The sequence below is a fragment of the Macaca fascicularis genome, chromosome 2 (genome assembly GCF_037993035.2).
Source record: "Macaca fascicularis isolate 582-1 chromosome 2, T2T-MFA8v1.1".
NCBI classification, from domain to species: Eukaryota; Metazoa; Chordata; class Mammalia; order Primates; family Cercopithecidae; genus Macaca; species Macaca fascicularis.
The window spans coordinates 96053050-96071085 of record NC_088376.1 but is presented as its reverse complement, the minus strand read 5'-3'; the positions used below and the strand labels follow the sequence as shown (position 1 = coordinate 96071085).

At 48.1% G+C, this 18036-nt stretch overlaps 1 protein-coding gene and 1 long non-coding RNA gene across 10 annotated transcripts; one reads left to right on the top strand and one right to left on the bottom strand.

Moving 5' to 3' along the window:
* Nucleotides 1-5509: 5509 nt before the first annotated feature.
* Nucleotides 5510-9359, top strand: LOC123571663 (uncharacterized). Its single transcript, XR_006695868.3, has 2 exons — nt 5510-6368; nt 7733-9359. It is a non-coding gene; the product is annotated as an uncharacterized lncRNA (long non-coding RNA).
* Nucleotides 6699-17619, bottom strand: EIF2B5 (eukaryotic translation initiation factor 2B subunit epsilon). Of its 9 annotated transcripts, none has more exons than XR_012430913.1 (16): nt 17397-17619; nt 16219-16343; nt 14833-15018; nt 14564-14741; nt 14393-14473; nt 11929-12006; nt 11345-11667; nt 10026-10171; nt 9644-9801; nt 9437-9538; nt 9156-9263; nt 8898-8988; nt 8478-8601; nt 7793-7918; nt 7305-7415; nt 6699-7127 (listed from the first exon to the last, which is right to left on the bottom strand). XR_012430913.1 is itself a non-coding variant. In XM_074031512.1 (16 exons), exons 7-16 carry the CDS (start codon nt 11433-11435, stop codon nt 7068-7070), a joined length of 1101 nt encoding a protein of 366 aa, XP_073887613.1. In that variant the 5' UTR covers nt 11436-11667; nt 11865-12006; nt 14393-14473; nt 14564-14741; nt 14833-15018; nt 16219-16343; nt 17397-17619; the 3' UTR covers nt 6699-7067. The 9 variants fall into 9 exon arrangements, 4 of the variants coding, with proteins under 4 accessions (XP_073887613.1, XP_073887611.1, XP_073887612.1 ...); XR_012430912.1 differs by having other exon boundaries at nt 8478-8612; nt 9660-9801; XR_012430911.1 differs by having other exon boundaries at nt 8478-8612; nt 11355-11667.
* Nucleotides 17620-18036: the final 417 nt, after the last annotated feature.

Sequence of the window (18036 nt, the reverse complement as noted above, 5' to 3'; positions counted from 1 at the left end):
TAGAACCTTCCATTATTTTGCTCTGGTCAGCACCGCTGGCTATCTCAGCCTGTGCACACCTATCATCCTGGGACTTCTCTGCATCTGTATCCTCAAAATTCCCTTTACCTGTCTCTGTGTTGGACTCGTTTCCTGGATACTTTACTCCTTTGTTTTATTTATTTGTTTATTGAGACGGGGCCTTGCTCTGTTTCTCAGGTTGGAGTATAGTGGGGTAATCATGGCTCACTGCAGCCTCGAACTCCTTGGCTCAAGCGATCCTATCGAAGTGCTGGGATTGTAGGTGTGAACCACTGTACCCAGCCAACAATCAATTCTTGAATTAAGAACAGGCCCATGCCTGTAATCCCAACACTTTGGGAGGCTGAGGTGGGATGATTGCTTGAGCCCAGGTGTTTGAGACCAGTCTGGACAACATAGCAAGACCTTGTTTCTACTGGGGGGAGGAAAAAAAAAAGGCTGGGCGTGTAGCTCATGCCTGTAATCCCAGCACTTTGGGAAGCCGAGCTGGGCGGATCACTTGAGGTCAGGAGTTCGAGACCAGTCTGGCCAACATGGTGAAACCCCATCTCTACTAAAAATACAGAAATTAGCCAGGTGTGGGGGCATATATGTGCCTGTAATCCCGGCTACTTGGGAGGCTGAGGCAGGAGAATCACTTGAACCTGGGAGGCAGAGGTTGCAGTGAGCCAGGACTTTACCACTGCACTCCAGCCTGGGCAACAGAGGAAAACTCAATTAAAAAAAAAAAAAAAAAAAACACGGAAAAATGGTAATTAAAATGTTCTTGTTTTTGAGACAGAGTCTCACTTTGTCACTCAGGCTGGAGTGCAGTGGTATGGTCTCAGCTAATTGCAATCTCCACTTCCCAGGTTCAAGTGATTCTCGTGCCTCAGCCTCCTGAATAGCTGGGATTACAGGTGCATACCACCACACGTGGCTAATTTTTTTTTTTTTTTTTTTTTTTTTTTGAGAAGGAGTCTCACTCTGTCACCCAGGCTGGAGTGCAGTGGAGCTATCTTGGCTCACTGCAACCTCTGCCTCCTGGGCTCAGGCGATTCTCCTGCCTCAGCCTTCTGAGTAGCTGGGATTACAGGCATGCACCACCATGCCTAGCTAACATTTTGTATTTTTAGTAGAGACAGGGTTCCACCATGTTGACCAGGATGGTCTCAAACTCCTGACCTCAAATGATCTGCTTGCCTCAGCCTCCCAAAGTGCTGGGATTACAGGTGTGAGCCACCACGCCCAGTCCTAATTTTGTTTATTTTATTTTATTTTTTTTTGAGATGGAGTCTTGCACTGTCGCCCAGGCTGGAGTGCAGTAGTGTGATCTTGGCTCACTGAAAGCTCTGCCTCCCGGGTTCACGCCATTCTCCTGCTTCAGCCTCCCGAGTAACTGGGACTACAGGCACACGCCACCATGCCTGGCTAATTTTTGTATTTTTAGTAGAGACGGGGTTTCACTGTGTTAGCCAGGATGGTCTCAATCTCCTGACCTTGTGATCCTCCCGCCTTGACCTCCCAAAGTGCTGGGATTACAGGCGTGAGCCACCGTGCCTGGCCCCTAATTTTGTATTTTTAATAGACACAGGGTTTCACCACATTGGCCAGTCTGGTCTTGAACTCCTGGGCTGAAGTTATCTGCCCGCCTTGGCCTCCCAAAGTGCTGGGATTACAGGTGTGAGTCACATCGCACCCAGCCTTTTTTTTTTTTTTTTTGGCAGGGTCTTGCTCTGTCACCCTGGCTGGAGTGCAGTGGTGTGATCATAGCTCACTGCAGCCTTGAACTGGACACAAGTGATCCTCCCACCTCAGCCTCCCGAGTAGCTGGGACTACAGGCGCACACCACCACCCTTGGCTGATAATTTAAAATTTTTTATCAAGATGGGATCTTGCTATGTTGCCCAGCCGGTCTCAAATTCCTGGCATCAAGCAATCCACCTGCTGTGGCCTCCCAAAAGGCTGGGATTACAGGCATGAGCCACCATGTCCAGTGATTTTTCCTATTCTCTTTCTGCAGCCCAGTAGATGATTTTGGGCCTTACAGATTGATCCTTAACTTCTTTTTTTTTTTAGATAGATAAAATATTCATGATTCAAGATTCAAGGAGTATGTAAGAATGGAAATACAGTGAAACATTACCCTCCTATTTGATCCTCTAATCCTCCAATTCTCAAGAGAAGGAATTAGTTTGCTTATTTTTAATTTCTAAGAACTCTTTCTTCTCCAATTCTTTTTTTTTTTTTGAGACGGAGTCTCGCTCTGCCGCCCAGGCTGGAGTGCAGTGGCCGGATCTCAGCTCACTGCAAGCTCCGCCTCCCGGGTTCACGCCATTCTCCTGCCTCAGCCTCCCGAGTAGTTGGGACTACAGGCGCCCGCCACCGCGCCCGGCTAGTTTTTTGTATTTTTTAGTAGAGACGGGGTTTCACCGTTTTAGCCAGGATGGTCTCGATCTCCTGACCTCGTGATCCACCCGTCTCGGCCTCCCAAAGTGCTGGGATTACAGGCTTGAGCCACCGCACCCGGCCCAATTCTTCCTTTTTAAAGTACTTTATGGACACAATATCTTTTCTTTGAGTTTTGAGAATAGTTATTGTAGCTTTTTCCCTATGAAGTTTTCAGAACGCTCCCTACTTTGTCATTGTTTCCTTGGTTTCAATTTTCTATTTATTTGTTTTGGTCTTTCATATTGGAAGGTTACTCAGATGTTTAATGGTCGTTAGCTGTCTATTCACATTTAACAGTGAGATACCAAAAAGTGGATTGGAAGCTCAGTCTATTTACAAGGGTTATTAACGAACAGGCTTCATTGTAGGGTGATCATGTGGGGGGAAAGTTGACTTTATTTGTTGTTGAAGAAACCAAAAATGTCAGTATGCATAGGCATTTTTTTTTTTTTCCTGCAGTTGTTTCTTTTTATACCGGAGGTTCTGTCAGTGTGTGCTGATGTTGAGTCTCACCGCTCATGCATTTTCACTTAGTTCTCTATTTTCGATCTAATACCTCACCTCTATCCCCACTATGCCTGCTGCTGAATGCAGAGGCTCTGATAGTTTAAGTTCCCCTGGACATTCTGAAATTTCATGGGCTTTTTCATTCATTATGCTGGGCACTCATGGACAATTGGTCTGGAAACTTGTGACCTTTGGGCTTAGGAAACCTTAAGTCTATCTGCTAACTTCCTTCCTACCATTTCTCCAGAGATGGAATCTCCCGTTTTATGCAGGGGAGAAGTAGGCATAATCACTCAGCTGGATCAGATGAGGTTGGGACTTGGCGGGGCTTTTTCTTATACAGATCATCGAGTAATGTCCTTCCACCCCACCCCTAGTTCTCAGCGTCGTCCATACCCTCCTGTGAGGTGCTGAACCTTTTCTGGGTTCAGAAGGGCACATTGGCTTACTTCTTGCCACTAACTCCCTCAGCAGGTAGAACCCAACTCATTCTACTCTGTTAAGTCATTGTCGACTCTTCTGTTTTTCATCTTCCAAAATGTTGGCATCTCTCATTCATTGTCACCTCCTATTTTCCTTATTACTGGGTCACATGGCTTTATTATATGTATTTTTTGAGACAGAGTTTCACTCTTGTCACCCAGGTTGGGGTGCAATGGCACGATGTCGGCTCACTGCAACCTCTGCCTCCTGGGTTCAAGCAATTCTCCTGCCTCAGTCTCCTGAGTAGCTGGGATTACAGGCACCCGCCACCATGCCTGGTTAATTTTTTTTTTTTTTTTTTGAGATGAAGTCTCACTCTTGTCCCCCACGCTGGTGTGCAATGGCCTGATCTCGGCTCACTGCAACCTCTGCCTCCCAGGTTCAAGTGATTCTCCTGCCTCAGTCTCCCGAATAGCTGGGATTACAGGCGCCCGCTGCCATGCCCAGCTAATTTTTTTGTTTGTTTGTTTTTTTGAGATGAAGTCTCACTCTTGTCCCCCAGGCTGGAGTGCAGTGGTGTGATCTCGGCTCACTGCAACCTCCACCTCCCAGGTTCAAGTGATTGTCCTGCCTCAGCCTCCTGAGTAGCTGGGATTACAGGCGCCTGCCACCATGCCCAGCTAATTTTTGTATTTTTAGTAGAGATGGGGTTTCATCATGTTGGCCAGCCTGGTCTCAAACTCCTGACCTCAGGGGATCCGCCCACCTTAGCCTCCCAAAGTGCTGGGATTACAGGTGCGAGTCACTGCGCCTTTTTTTTTTTTGTATTTTTAATAGGGGTTTACTGTGTTGGCCAGGGTGGTCTTGAACTCCTGCCCTCAGGTGATTCACCCGCCTCGGCCTCCAAAGTGCTGGGATTACAGGTGTGAGCCACTGAGACCGGCCAGGTCACATGCCTTTTTAAAATAATTCCTTTACTGGTTTTCAATAGAGTTTTTGGAGGGGACATAAAAGCTAATATGTTTAATTTTCCATATTTAACTGGAAAGTTTTTGTTTTGCTTTTAATGCATCCTTCCAGCCTATTTTTTAGGCCACTCCAGCATCAAATTTCTGTAAGGCCTTCCCTAATCACCCTAACTGGAAGTAATCTCTCTTTCCGAAAAAGCTCCGTAGACTACTTCTGATTTCTGCTATACATTCAGTACAGATCAGGGATGCCTTGTAAGTTACTTGTGTCTCACTGTACTAGGTCCATGCCATAATGCCAGAATCTTCATACTAGATACTAGATCCTGTACCTGACGAGACAGAAACTGAGATTTACTAGAAAAGTAAATTAAGCCAAACCCTGGCCAGCCTGTCTTTTCCTTTTCCAGTAATGCCTTCATACTTCGAAGACATCAGTCACCATGTCCTCAGTTTATATCTTTTTTTTGAGACGGAGTTTCACTCATCGCCCAGGCTGCAGTGCAATGGTGCAATCTCGGCTTACCGCAACTGCCGCCTCCTGGGTTCAAGCGACTCTCCTGCCTCAGCCTTCCGAGTAGCTGGGATTATAGGTGCCCGCCACCATACCCGGCTAATTTTTGTATTTTTAGTAGAGACGGAGTTTCACCATGTTGGCCAGGCTTGTCCCAAACTCCTGACCTCAGCTGATCTGCCCACCTCGGCCTCCCAAAGTGCTAGGATTACAGGCGTGAGCCACCGTGCCTGGGACAGTTTATGTCTTTCTACCCAACTAAAATGAATAAAGGCAACCATTTGATCTGTAATGTCTGGGGCAGTAGGGATGGGGGGCAGAGCATCGCTTGTTACAACAGTCACATTAGCCACAGTTTAAGTACCACTAAAGGAAATTATTATTGTTATATTTTTTTGAGGTGGAGTCTTGCTCTGTTGCCAAGGCTGGAGTGCAGTGGCGCAATCTCGGCTCACTGCAACCTCCGCCTCCCGGGTTCAAGCAATTCTCCCTGCCTCAGCCTCCCGAGTCGCTGGGATTACAGGCGCCTGCCACAACGCCCAGTTAATTTTTGTATTTTTGTAGAGATGGGGTTTCACTATGTTGGTCTTGAACTCTCGACCTCAGGTGATCCACCTTCCTTGGCCTCCCAAGGTGCTGGGATTACAGGCGTGAGCCACTGGCCCCGGCCAAAATTATTGACTCACTCTGTATGAAGACAAGGAACTTGAAAAGACAGAAAGGCATGTCTCTTTTGGTTGAAGTTAAAGCAATACAGCAAAGTGACAAGCTCCAGGTCAAGAGTCCAATATCAAACCTGGCTCTACCAGTTACTAGTTAGGGAAGCTCTGTGAGCTTCAGGCACCTTATATGAAAATGGGGATAAGACTTCATAGGGCTCATGTGAGGGTTAACGAAACAATATGTGAAAACTATTTGCCTGTCACATAGTAAACACTCTCAAGGGAAGCACCCTTCACAGGGCCTTCCTGTGTTCTTGGAACTTCCATTACTGGCTCTGGGTTATATTTGTCTGTGGGGCCAATTTCCCCTTCACTGAAACACAATATGCTGAAGTACAGAGTTCTGCATTCTGAGGGTCAAGTCCTTAGCTTTATCCCTCAAGAGTCATGTGACCTTGAGCTGATTTATTTATTTATTTTTTTTGAGACGGAGTCTTGCTCTGTCGCCGGGGCTGGAGTGCAGTGGCTGAATCTCAGCTCACTGCAAGCTCCGCCTCCCAGGTTTACGCTATTCTCCTGCCTCAGCCTCCCGAGTAGCTGGGACTACAGGCGCCCGCCACCTTGCCCGGCTAGTTTTTTTTTTGTATTTTTTAGTAGAGACGGGGTTTCACCGTGTTAGCCAGAGTGGTCTCGATCTCCTGACCTCGTGATCCGCCCGTCTCGGCCTTCCAAAGTGCTGGGATTACAGGCTTGAGCCACTGCGCCCGGCCTGATTTCCTTATTTTTAAGATGAAGAGTGGCCCACCTTCCTGACAGAACGAGTACCAGATCAACTGGAAAAGGTATGTGAGAGGAACTGACATGTCTAATGGGCTTTACTTATGGTTGGCAACATAACCCTCTGGCAGAAAAGTGTTCAAAATCGGACTCTATGGAAATGGGCTTAGGCACATCACCCCAGGATCACAAGTTGGTCCCCAGAGGATGGAAAAGAACCTCGGCCCTCTGCTACCCATGAACCATGGGAAAGGTTAATTCGCAAGGTACCACAGTACCACCTAGTGGCTGGAAACCTCTGTCCTCCCTCTCCCCCAGGTGTTAAGGAAAGGCTACCATGTGACTCTGGTCACATACTTCACTGGCTGATTAGTCAGGGATGGAGACAAACCAAATACACCGCTCTCTCTTTTAATATTAACATATACAAGCAGCAGAGAGAGCCAGCTGCTCTCTGCTGTTCCCTGAGGGAAAGCCGGAGCACAAAGCTGTTCCTCTGGCCTTCCTCCAACTGCAGGGCCTGCTTAGCTCCTCCCTAGGCAGAAGCTTTGTTCCAGCCACACTTCCCACATCCCAATTCCACAGTCAGGATGGGAGGCACATGGTTGCTAGCAGGGGAGAGAATACTGTAGTTCCAGCCTCTGCTCCTTTCAGTCTCAGCCTGGATGGTGGTCATTCATCCCTCTGCAGCTAGTTCCTTACTTGTCCCAGCCCAGGAGCCAGGAGGGTACTCAATCACACCCACAGGGGCAGGCAGTGTGACTTCAGTCATCTTCAGATGACTCCTCTTCTGCCTCTTGTAGCCACTGGATGAACCTCTGCAGCTGTAAGGAAGCAAAGGAGAGATCAGCTGGGGGAGGTGCACACAACTCTCCTGTTCCCCTCGGCAGATAAACAGCTTTTAACAACCAGAGCCTCAGAAACCAACCACCCTAGAGTCTAGGGGCCAGGACCTGGGAATGAGATAACCATCTTGACGAGAGGAGGGCAGCCTGACACACCTGTTGATTCTTGCGCAACTGCCGGCCCTTGTCAGTTGTATCTCTTTGGCTGAACCAGCTCAGAATTGTTTCCTCAGCCAGGATCTCCAGCTGGTAGAAAGCCATCAGTACCTGCAAAAGACCAATAAAGGGAACCTCAGGGGCCTTGGAGAGTCCAGCAGGATACTCTACCAGGCCCTCAGATCCCTCTACGCACTGAGTAGCCTCCTCCAAAATGGACAAGAGTGAGCTGTTCACTCTGCTCCTGGGGCAGGTCTAACTTCTGGAACTATTGCTGAGGAGAGCTTTGCACATTTCCAGACCACCTCCCAGATGGCTACCTTACTAGCCCGGCTCCAAGCTGTACTATTCTAGCAATAAGCATGATATTGGGGGAGTGGATGGTCCATACTGGATTCACATTAGCTTCTATTTTATGTCTCCCACAGTGGTCACAAACCCTCATTTGAAAGCAAGTGCAGAAGAATGGGGCTTGAGGTCATATTCACCTTGGCCATGGAAATACCAAGAGCTTCATGCTCTAGGAAGAAGTCCTCAATGGCTGCTAACGCTTCCAAGTGGTCGGCTGCACGCTTTATGTAGTTCCTAAAAACAGGGCTCCAGGCCTTGAGCAGCTATGGAAGAAAGAAGGGAGCTGCAATATATTCCTGAGCATTCACCTGTACCTGGACATCCAAGCAAATCCATATTGATGACATGGGTGGACAAGAGGGAGATGATACAGGTTCTGTGGAATTATGTCGGAGGGACTTGGGAGTTGTTGACAGGGTTTGGGAAAAACAGATTCCTTAGGGAAGGTGAAAGGGGATCAGATGCTATAGGCTGCCTCAAAATACCTATTCCCACCCCAGAGGCTGATCTTGTGTTGGGTCAAATTGCTGCCATAGAGTCTGAATGTAAAGGTCCATTCTGAGTATACCTTTGGGGGCCTAGGATGGTATGAATCCTGGAGTCTCAAAGGCCAGTCAGTATTGAACTCAACCTGACCCCTCTGAACCAGCCAAGGCTGCTCTAGAGCCCAACCAGCTTCCAGAGGCAAGGAGAAAGGAACCAGAAGTCATATACCCAATATAACAGGCTAGTCTACTCCTGATTTCCTTTAAAGTCAAGTACAGCAAGGATGTGTATCTGCCTCTACCCAATCCCTTGTACTCAGCTCCGATTTTTGCTCACAGGAAGCAGCAGGGCACAGTAGCGGCTTGAGTCAAGTGGGGAATCCATCTGTTGCAGGGGGAACTCCAGGACCACGTGGCTCAGTACCTGCATCACCTCCTTTAGACTTATGTTATAGGCATACCTGTGGGGAGACTGGGGTGACACCAGGGCCTTCACTGGCCTTTCAGCAGGCTTAGAACTATGACACTGACAGACATTGAAGAGGAATTTGGATGGAATATGGAAGGGGAGGGTTTAGGAAGGAGAAAGTCTATGCTGAGGCTAGAACTTAATAGTGCTCTCCTTGCTCCAAATACTACTGGTCTTTCCATTTGGGATTTCAAAGGAATACATTCCTATTTGGAGAAGAAACGCTTACGAGAAAGCCTCTACTTTCCTGGGATCACCCCGAGGAGAACAGGGAGGGGCTGCTCTTACTTGAGAGAATTGATTTCCAGGACGAGATTGTCACAAGAAATGTTCTCCTCTTTGCCCCGCTGTAGTGTTCCTAGAACTTCATTCTGGAACACTGGAATCAAAGCAAGAGTAAGTTCATGGGCCAACATCATTCCAAAATGCTCTAAGTCATCCAGTCTTGACTTGATACCAAACCCTTTCTGAGGAACACAAGCCTCTGGCTAGTTGATCCAGGCAGAGAATAAACCAGTCCAGCGCATTTCTCCCCTGGCCACTCACCTTTGATGTCATCCATCTGAGGGGAGCCTCCCCGGCTGTCCGGCTCCTCAGAATCCATACTTTGCTCACTTTCACTTTCACTCTCTTCTTCCATGTTGATCTTGAGTCCTGAGAAGCCATAATGGGTGAGGAAAAAGAAAAAAAAGAGCCATAGACAGAGAGCAATATACCTGCCCTGTCTGCATAAATAAAGGAGTGAATAAGTAATGCGACTCTGAAGTATTCATTATCCTTCAAAATATTCCGATTCAGTAGGAGGGCAGGCATCAGGCCTAGCTCACCCCACAGATTCTGCTGCAGTTCCTCCTCTTCCTCTATGTTCATGCCTGCAGCTTTCCAGAGGTAGCCCTTGCCAGCAACTCCTACTTCTGCTGGATTGTAACCTGGAAAAGGCAATGATCTATAGAGGGCCCAGCGGAAACACTAATCCCTCCAGGAGGAAACACTGGTTCTTCTATGAGGCAGCGAGACACACAGATGCCCCACACCTGTCGAATCTCACACCTTTCATCTTCACTTTCTCCTTTTCTTGGTCAGTCCCAGAATCATCACTGAACTCCCCATCATCTTCATCTTCCTCTGCATCTGGAGGGTGCAAAGAGATTACCGAGCCCTCAGGCAGCATGATATTTGGGCCCACAACCACCTAGGGGAAAAAAACACAGAACCATTAGTGTGTGGAGGAAAAGCGCATCCTGATAATGAGAGCAACTTTTTTCTTTTTTTTTAAACTAAGCCTAGACGGTAAATGAAACCACCGGATTTGTTCTCTCAACTCAGACAGGATTATGGGTGGAAATAATGTCCCTTCTGGCTCAATGTGACTGCCACTCAATTTGGGGCCCGTGCACAGTACACATCAGGTCTTACCTGGGAAGTGAGGACACAGCGTGGTTTCAGTGTCACTCGTTCCTTGACCTCAGCATTGTCACAAAGCAGAGACTGATGGATCTGTGCTCCAGTAGCCACTCGAACACCCTGCCACAGGTAGGTCTGGTCCAGCACCACGTTATCACCTGGCTCAGGATGGGAAGGCCTCTGGGTCACTAAGGGTACCAACTGCAGAGCAGAGCCCTTCATAAAGGACAGGGCTGACTGACACCAGCACAGCTCCCACCTAACTCTCATTCCCCATCCCACAAGTCACCAGAAACACCCACTCACCCTCTAAGCCCAAGCCTGAGAAGAGAAGATACTTCATCAAGTTTACAACAGTTATAGACTATATACAGTGCTTAAGAACCCGAGAACCTTCAGGATTTCTGGGGACCCTCTGAACTAAAAAACCTTATTAGAATCATATCTATGTCTACAAGCAGAACCAAATAATTCCACCTCTTCTGGTACATTTTAGAATCCAAGTCTTTTTTTTCTTTTGAGACATGGTCTCACTCTGTCACCCAGGTTGGAGTGCAGTAGTATGATCATGACTCACTGCACCCTCGACCTCTGGGCTCAGGTAATCCTCCTGCCTCAGCCTCCCGGAGAGCTGAGACTACAGGCACGTGCCATCACGCCTGGCTAATTTTTGTATCATTTGCAGAGAAGGGGTGTCGCCATGTTGCCCAGGCTGGTCTTGAACTCCTGGGCTCAAGCGATCTTCCCACCATGGCTGGGATTATAAGCATGAGCCACCACACTCAGCCCCTAGAATCTGAGCCTTACTGTTGTTCTTGGAAAGGGGAAGTACTATTAGAAGCATCACATTACTGCAACCAAAATGAGTTACCAAGAGGCCAACCAGGCAGTTATGGTAGACTAAAAAGAACACTGGACTTACAATCAGAAAACCCAGATTCAGGTCCCACCATTATTGCCAATGACCTTGGGCAAGAAAATCTTGTTGAGCCTGTTTATTTGTAAATTATGAGGATTAATGAAACAATGTATATAAAAGCCCTTTGTAAACTGTAATGTGCTAAATAGATGTTGTTACTGCATGTTAATTATCTGCTTGCTCCTGAATGTGACTATAGGGTACCCTGGAATGTGAAGAGTCATCCAATGAGAGGCTCACAGGCCACAAATTAAGGTATCACTGTTTTCAAATCCCTGTTTCCTCCTTTCCTGAGGTAGCCACTCTAGTTCCTTATTCCTAGGGACTGTCCCTTGTGTAGCCATCCCTTGTGTTTCTGGAGACATGCACCTCCCAGGTTCCTGTTCCTAGGATGGTTGGCTTGATTCCCCACCTGTGCTCACCAATGCGGCAGCCAGGGCCAATGACACTGTTGGTGATAAAGCAATTGCTGCCAATGACAGTGCCAGAGCCCAGGAGCACATTTTCCTCTAGGATGCTGCCATGGCCCAGGCTGACCTCAGGCCCTCGGTAGATATTGTGCCGGGAATGAGTGCAGCTCTGGGTGGTGCTGTCAGTGAAGTTCGCCTCTGGGGTGAGAGGGTAGACCCATCGGCGGATGACGTCAGCACAGACAGCTGAGTACATGTGTAGGTTGGAGACACGGGCACCATATTCCTTAGCTGTTACGTGCATGTGGATCTGGTTCCCTAGAATCTGAATGAGAAGGAAAGGGAGGTCACCTAAGCAAGAAAGACAGGAAGAATGCCCCAAAGTACAAATTTTCTAATCCTCGTAAGCTCCCCTCTGCCTCTCACTGCCACAAAGACTCTTCTTTGTGTACTGTTCCTCCTGCCCCCGGCTTTTCCTCCCTCCTAAGCCTCAATAAAACACAAAAAGGGATCAAAAGTTACCAGCATGAGATACAATCATAGCCTTCTCCTCTCTCCTAAAGAGGCATTGGAAGACTTTTCTCACCTCCTCATTCACTAAGAGACCTCGCACAAAGTCATCTCGAGTTTGGTAGTCAAAGTTGTCTGTAAAGAGTTGCGCCACCTGTGGAAGGGAAGCGGAGTGGGCTAGAATTAAGTACTATTCTTTTTTTTTTTTTTTTTTTTTGAGACGAGTCTAGCTCTGTTGCCCAGGCTGAAGTGCAGCGGCATGATCTCGGCTCACTGCAACCTCCGCTTCCTGGGTTCAAGTGATTCTTGTGCCTCAACCTCCCAAGTAGCTGGGATTACAAGTGCCCATCACCACACCCAGCTAATTTTTGTATTTTTTTTTTTTTTAGTAGAGATGGGGTTTCACTGTGTTGGTCAAGCTGGTCTCGAACTCCTGACCTCATGATCCACTCACCTTGGCCACCGCGCTTGGCCAGGATTAAGTACTATTCTCTAGGAGCACAGATAAACCCCCAGAGACCTAGCAAACCCTATGACAGCTGGACATGGACCAGAATTCCAAAGAGACTCCCAGTGGGATACTGGAGACAAGATATTTGCTTTACAACAGATTCTAAAAAAGAAAAAAAACCTGGCTGCAGTGGCTCACGCCTGTAATCCCAGCACTTTGGGAGGCTGAGGGAGGCAGATCACCTGAGGTCGGGAGTTCGAGACCAGCCTGACCAACATGGTAAAACCTCATCTCTACTAAAAATACAAAAATTAGGCCGGGCGCAGTGGCTCAAGCCTGTAATCCCAGCACTTTGGGAGGCCAAGATGGGCAGATCACGAGGTCAGGAGATTAAGACCATCCTGACTAACACGGTGAAACCCCGTCTCTACTAAAAAATACAAAAAACTAGCTGGGTGAGGTGGCAGGCGCCTGTAGTCCCAGCTACTCGGGAGGCTGAGGCAGGAGAATGGCGTAAACCCGGGAGGCGGAGCTTGCAGTGAGCTGAGATCCGGCCACTGCACTCCAGCCTGGGCGACAGAGCAAGACTCCGTCTCAAAAAAAAAAAAAAAAAATACAAAAATTAGCTGGGTGTGGTGGCACATGCCTGTAATCCTAGCTACTTGGGAGGCTGAGGCAGGAGAATTGCTTGAATCTAGGAGGCAGAGGTTGCGATGAGCTGAGATCGCACCATTGCATCAAGCCTGGGCAACAAGAGCGAAACTCTGTCTCAAAAAAAAAAAAAAAAAAAAAAGTCTGGGTGCGGTGGCTCACGCCTGTAATTGCAGAACTTTGGGAGACCAAGGCGGGAGGATCACCTGAGGTCAGGAGTTAGAGACCAGCCTGGCCAATATGGTGAAACCCCACCTCTACTAAGAAATACAAAAAATAGCTGGGTATGGTGGCGCATACCTGTAGTCCCAGCTACTTGAAAGGGTGAGGCAGGCCGGGCGTGGTGGCTCAAGCCTCTAATCCCAGCACTTTGGAGGCCGAGACGGGCGGATCACGAGGTCAGGAGATCGAGACCATCCTGGCTAACACGGTGAAACCCCGTCTCTACTAAAAAAAATACAAAAAACTAGCCGGGCGAGGTGGCGGGCGCCTGTAGTCCCAGCTACTCGGGAGGCTGAGGCAGGAGAATGGCGTGAACCCAGGAGGCGGAGCTTGCAGTGAGCTGAGATCCGGCCACTGCACTCCAGCCTGGGTGACAGAGCGAGACTCCGTCTCAAAAAAAAAAAAAACAAAAAAACGAAAGGGTGAGGCAGGAGAATCACTAGAACCCGGGAGGCAGAGGCTGCAGTGAGCTGAGATTTTTGCCAGTGCACTCCAGCCTAGGCGACAGAGTGAGACTCCGTCTCAAAACAACAACAACAAAAACCATAGTGGCTCATGCCTGTAATTCCAGCATTTTGGAAGGTCGAGGTGGTCAGATTGCTTGAGCTCAGGAGTTCATGACCAGGCTGGACAGGGCAAAACCCAGTCTCTACAAAAAAATACAAAAATCAGTGGTAGTGCATGCCTGTGGTTCCAGCTACTCAGGAGGCTGAGGCAGGAGGTTCACCCGAACCCAGCAGGTTGAGGCTGCAGTGAGCCATCACAGTGCCAATATGCTCCAGCCTGGGCCACAGAGCGAGACCCTGTCTCAAAACATATATAAATAAAAATGAAAATAAGGCCAGGTGTGGTGGCTCATGCCTGTGATCCCAGCACTTTGGGAGGCCAAGACCAGCCTGGACAAAATGGTGAAACCCCATCTCTATTAAAAATATAAAATTAGCCAGGCATGGTAGTGTGTGCCTGTAATCCCAGCTACTCAAGAGGCTGAGGCAGGAGAATCACTTCAACCTAGGAGGCAGAGTTTGCAGTGAGCTGGGATCACACCACTGCACTCCAGCCTGGGCAACAGAATGAGACTCTGTCTCAAAAAATAAAAATAAAAATAATGAAAATAAAGAGGGAGAAGAAATATACCCTGGCCTTCTAAGGGTGCAATAACAGACATACAGAGTTCTACTCTTTGGGTGTGTAGCCCCAGCCCTAAAGAGCTCACCTGAGGAGAACAGATGCTGATATGACAATCCAGTAAATCATATCGAACCTCCACTCCATCACTACTGCCCTGAAACAGGCTCTGTGGGGAGAAGTTACAAGGACTTTAATTCGTTTCTCCCACTGAAGCCTGTCACTTCCCCACCTCTAAGGATCCCAGATATCCACACACCAGAGGAAACGAAAAACGCCGGAGACCCTGGGTCTTCTGAAAATGGAGAACCCTGTTTGTGGCATTATCCACAGCCACTACCACATTTTCTTCGTGGCAACGAGTTGGGTGGCTGGGGGATGACTCCTTGAAGATCATCGTCATCACAGAAACATTTTTTTCTAGCTTCCGTCTCAACCTATAAAGGACAGGAGGGAGAGAACTGCAAAAAGCAGTCTCAGGGCTCTGCTGGTCTTTAACCCTTGTTCCTGTCATTTTCCCATCCTGACCTGTGTTCCTCAAGGGCTCTGGTGATATTGATGTTTGAGATGACATCCCCATACACCAGAAGGAAGTCAGAGCGCACCAAGGCCTTGGCATCAACATCACGGAGGACATCTCCCAGTGATCGATAGAGCTCTGATGTAATTATTCGAACCACATTGAGAGATGTAGGGCGGCACCACTTGGACTTCCTAAAGGAAGGGAGGGTGAGGGGAATGAATATATCAAGCATAAATATCATTTGAGCCTTCCCCATTTTTCACCCCCATTCAGCATTCACAGTCCTCAATGGCTTTTTTGGGTTCTTGCCAGCGTCTTCAACTTCAAAGAGAATCATGAACTACAATGAATGCTTTCAGCATCCTGTGTCACCAGTCTTGTTTTATGGGTTAGGAAACATGGTTATTTCCCCTCCATACCTTGACCCCTTGTCCCTAAACATCAATTTGAACTCAAAATCCTGCTGAAGCCTAGGGTACACAAAGTACCCTGGGAACACACTTCATGTCAGCTTTCCCCTTCTGCAATCCATATAACATTTAGCAACTGTCTGATGGAGACCATGCTAATGTCCTAGTCTTTATTTCCTGGACTTCCATAAGTGATGCGATTCCCTAGTTTTCTTTTTTTTTTTTTTTGAGACGGAGTCTCGCTGTGTCTCCCAGGCTGGAGTGCAGTGGCGTGATCTCGGCTCACTGCAAGCTCCGCCTCCCGGGTTCACGCCATTCTCCCGCCTCAGCCTCCCAAGTAGCTGAGACTACAGGCGCCCGCCACCACGCCCGGCTAGTTTTTTGTATTTTTAGTAGAGACGGGGTTTCACCGTGTTAGCCAGGATAGTCTCGATCTCCTGACCTCGTGATCCACCCGCCTCGGCCTCCCAAAGTGCTGGGATTACAGGTTTGAGCCACCGCGCCCGGCCAGATTCCCTAGTTTTCAAGATTTCAAAAAACATGTAAGTGCTCACTACATGCTTGGGACTGAGTTAGGCAGTGGGAATACAAAAATGACAAGGAACTCATTTATATCCTCGAAGGTGAGAACAAACAAGATTTAGAAACTCAGTGGGAAAACAAAGATGTTATCGTTGTAACTTCCATACTGAAGCCATTACATAAAAGCAAAGTCCACTGGGACCAAACTTTATAATGAGATTCAGAAAAAACCCAAGTTTATTCTTTAATCTTTGTCATAGAAAACCCAAGACAGACAGATACAAAGTTTCAGCTGCTCACCTCCTGATAAGTGTAAAAAATACCCTTAGAACTTACAATGATGTCTAAGTAGACACATTTTTCCCTTCTCACATTTCCCCTTAGTTATATTCATCCTGAAGAAACTGGAAAAAGATGGCGAAACATGGAAAGAAAAGAAGAAAAGTTGCAGGGCCTTACAGTAAATGTTCTTTGATTTGAGCAGCTTTCCAGCAACAAAAGACAAATGTTTCCTGTACACCTGTGGCAGTCAGGAATTCCAGAGTATAGTCAATTAATGCCACATTGGCCAGGGGCAAGAGGACCTGAAGGATAGAAGATGAAAAAAAATTGAGGTCTCGAATCCCTTTGGATACCCCACTGCAACAATTTTCACTCCTCTATTAATATTTCCAAATGGTGTAATTTTGCTGTATCTTTCCAATTCAAAGGTACACAGGTTCCTGCCTTTGATGTTCACGTCATGCTCTAAGCCTGAGTCTGAAACGTTGCAATTTGGGGATGGTAAGTACAGAATCTGTGTGCCTTGTATCAGACACAGAGCTGTGACAGAATGGCAGTTCACCGCTGGCAAAGGATAATACTGGAAATCAATCATATTTCCATAAATTTAAGCATTGCTAAGGCCTTCTTCCCCATAAGATTTCCTTCCTTGATCCCTTTCTAAGTGTCAGAGGTTAGCCATCTCCCGTCACTTTTCAAAAATGAACAGCCATTAGGCTTTTTCGAAAGAATTAGAGAGGATTTTCTTAAATCCCATGCAGTTCCCTCTCTCTGAACTGAGGGCTGCTGAACGACCCAGCTGAGTTCAATACTCCATTGTCTAGACAACTCGGGGGCTGATGGCAATCAACCACTAAACCCATTTTGTCCTTTCGACAGATAGCACCGGGTATCATTAGAACCTGGAGGGGGAAAAAAAAAGTACACTGACCGAGATCTAGCCTGTTCTTTTTAAGGCATATTACCGCCCTTTCAGAGGCAAAAGGTCGTTTCTTTTCACCTAAGCATCCGTCATCTGCAAGGTTAAAAGCGGCGCAACCTCTTCCAGGGGCACTGAATCCCCGCGTGAAGACTTTCTCAAGCGCTGTTTCTACATTTAGCTCTCTTCATTCTTTTCAAACCCGAGGTGTACAGCATTACCAATGCCCAAATCTGCCGGCCACTAACTTGGTCAGCAGTCATCAGGGTTTAAGACAGTACCTCTGCCTCCTTCCTAACCACGTAAACTCGGTTTTAGGATAACAGTATGGACACAAGTCCTTCAAAGGCTTGCCGTAGTAGTTAGCCGAAAGGAGAACTTGCTCCAGCCCTGCCACACTTCCTGCCCTCTGGCTGCTCGCGTGCGCTGCGCTCACCCGAGGCTGGTCCTTGGAGATGGGGAAGAAGCGGCGATCGAAGCTATCGGCCACCAGAACTGCTTGTAGGGGCGGCGGCGGTTCCTCCTCCGCCCCTCTGGCTCCCCCGCCACCGCTGCCTCCCGGCCCCGCGCTGCTGCGCTTGTTGGCCCGACTAACCACCACACCAGGCGGCGCCACTACAGGGGCCGCCATCTTCTTCTCTCACGGCCACCACTTCCGCAAGGAAGCTGACACCGCACGCAATAAGGGACAAAAAGGATCCAGCACTTGAAATGCGATGAACTAATTAACGAAGGGAAGGAGGAGACGAGGAGGGAGCAGTGCGCATGCGTCTTCTGCGGGCGCCCACAGAGTTCTAGGTTGATCCCGGAGGCGCGAGGAGTGGGGACGGGTCGCGGTTGTCCCGGCCCCTGGAGGCGCAGGGTAGGGGTGGGGTCCCATAGACGTCAGACTCGGTCTGCAAGTATCGTCGACCTTCATTTGTCTGTGAACAAGTCGAGATTCTTGCAGCGTGATAGGATTTGTGGTCGCCACGAAGGGGCCAGCTCCATCCGGAACCTGTAATCGTCCAGCAGTTTCCCCGCCCCGCGCATGTGAAATATGTAGCCCTCCGTATTCATTCTAGAAACTTCTGGGA

Bases quoted from the DNA above. Each gene is read 5' to 3' on its own strand.
- EIF2B5 (XM_005546519.4), bottom strand. From the start codon at position 17,591: ATGGCGGCCCCTGTAGTGGCGCCGCCTGGTGTGGTGGTTAGTCGGGCC. The intron at 9,539-9,659 runs GTGTGAGATTCG...TGCCTTTTCCAG, and splicing joins GGAGAAAGTGAAGATGAAAG to GTTACAATCCAGCAGAAGTA. The intron at 7,416-7,792 runs GTGAATATGACC...GGTCTTTTGCAG, and splicing joins TTGGTATTTCCATGGCCAAG to GTACTGATGGCTTTCTACCA.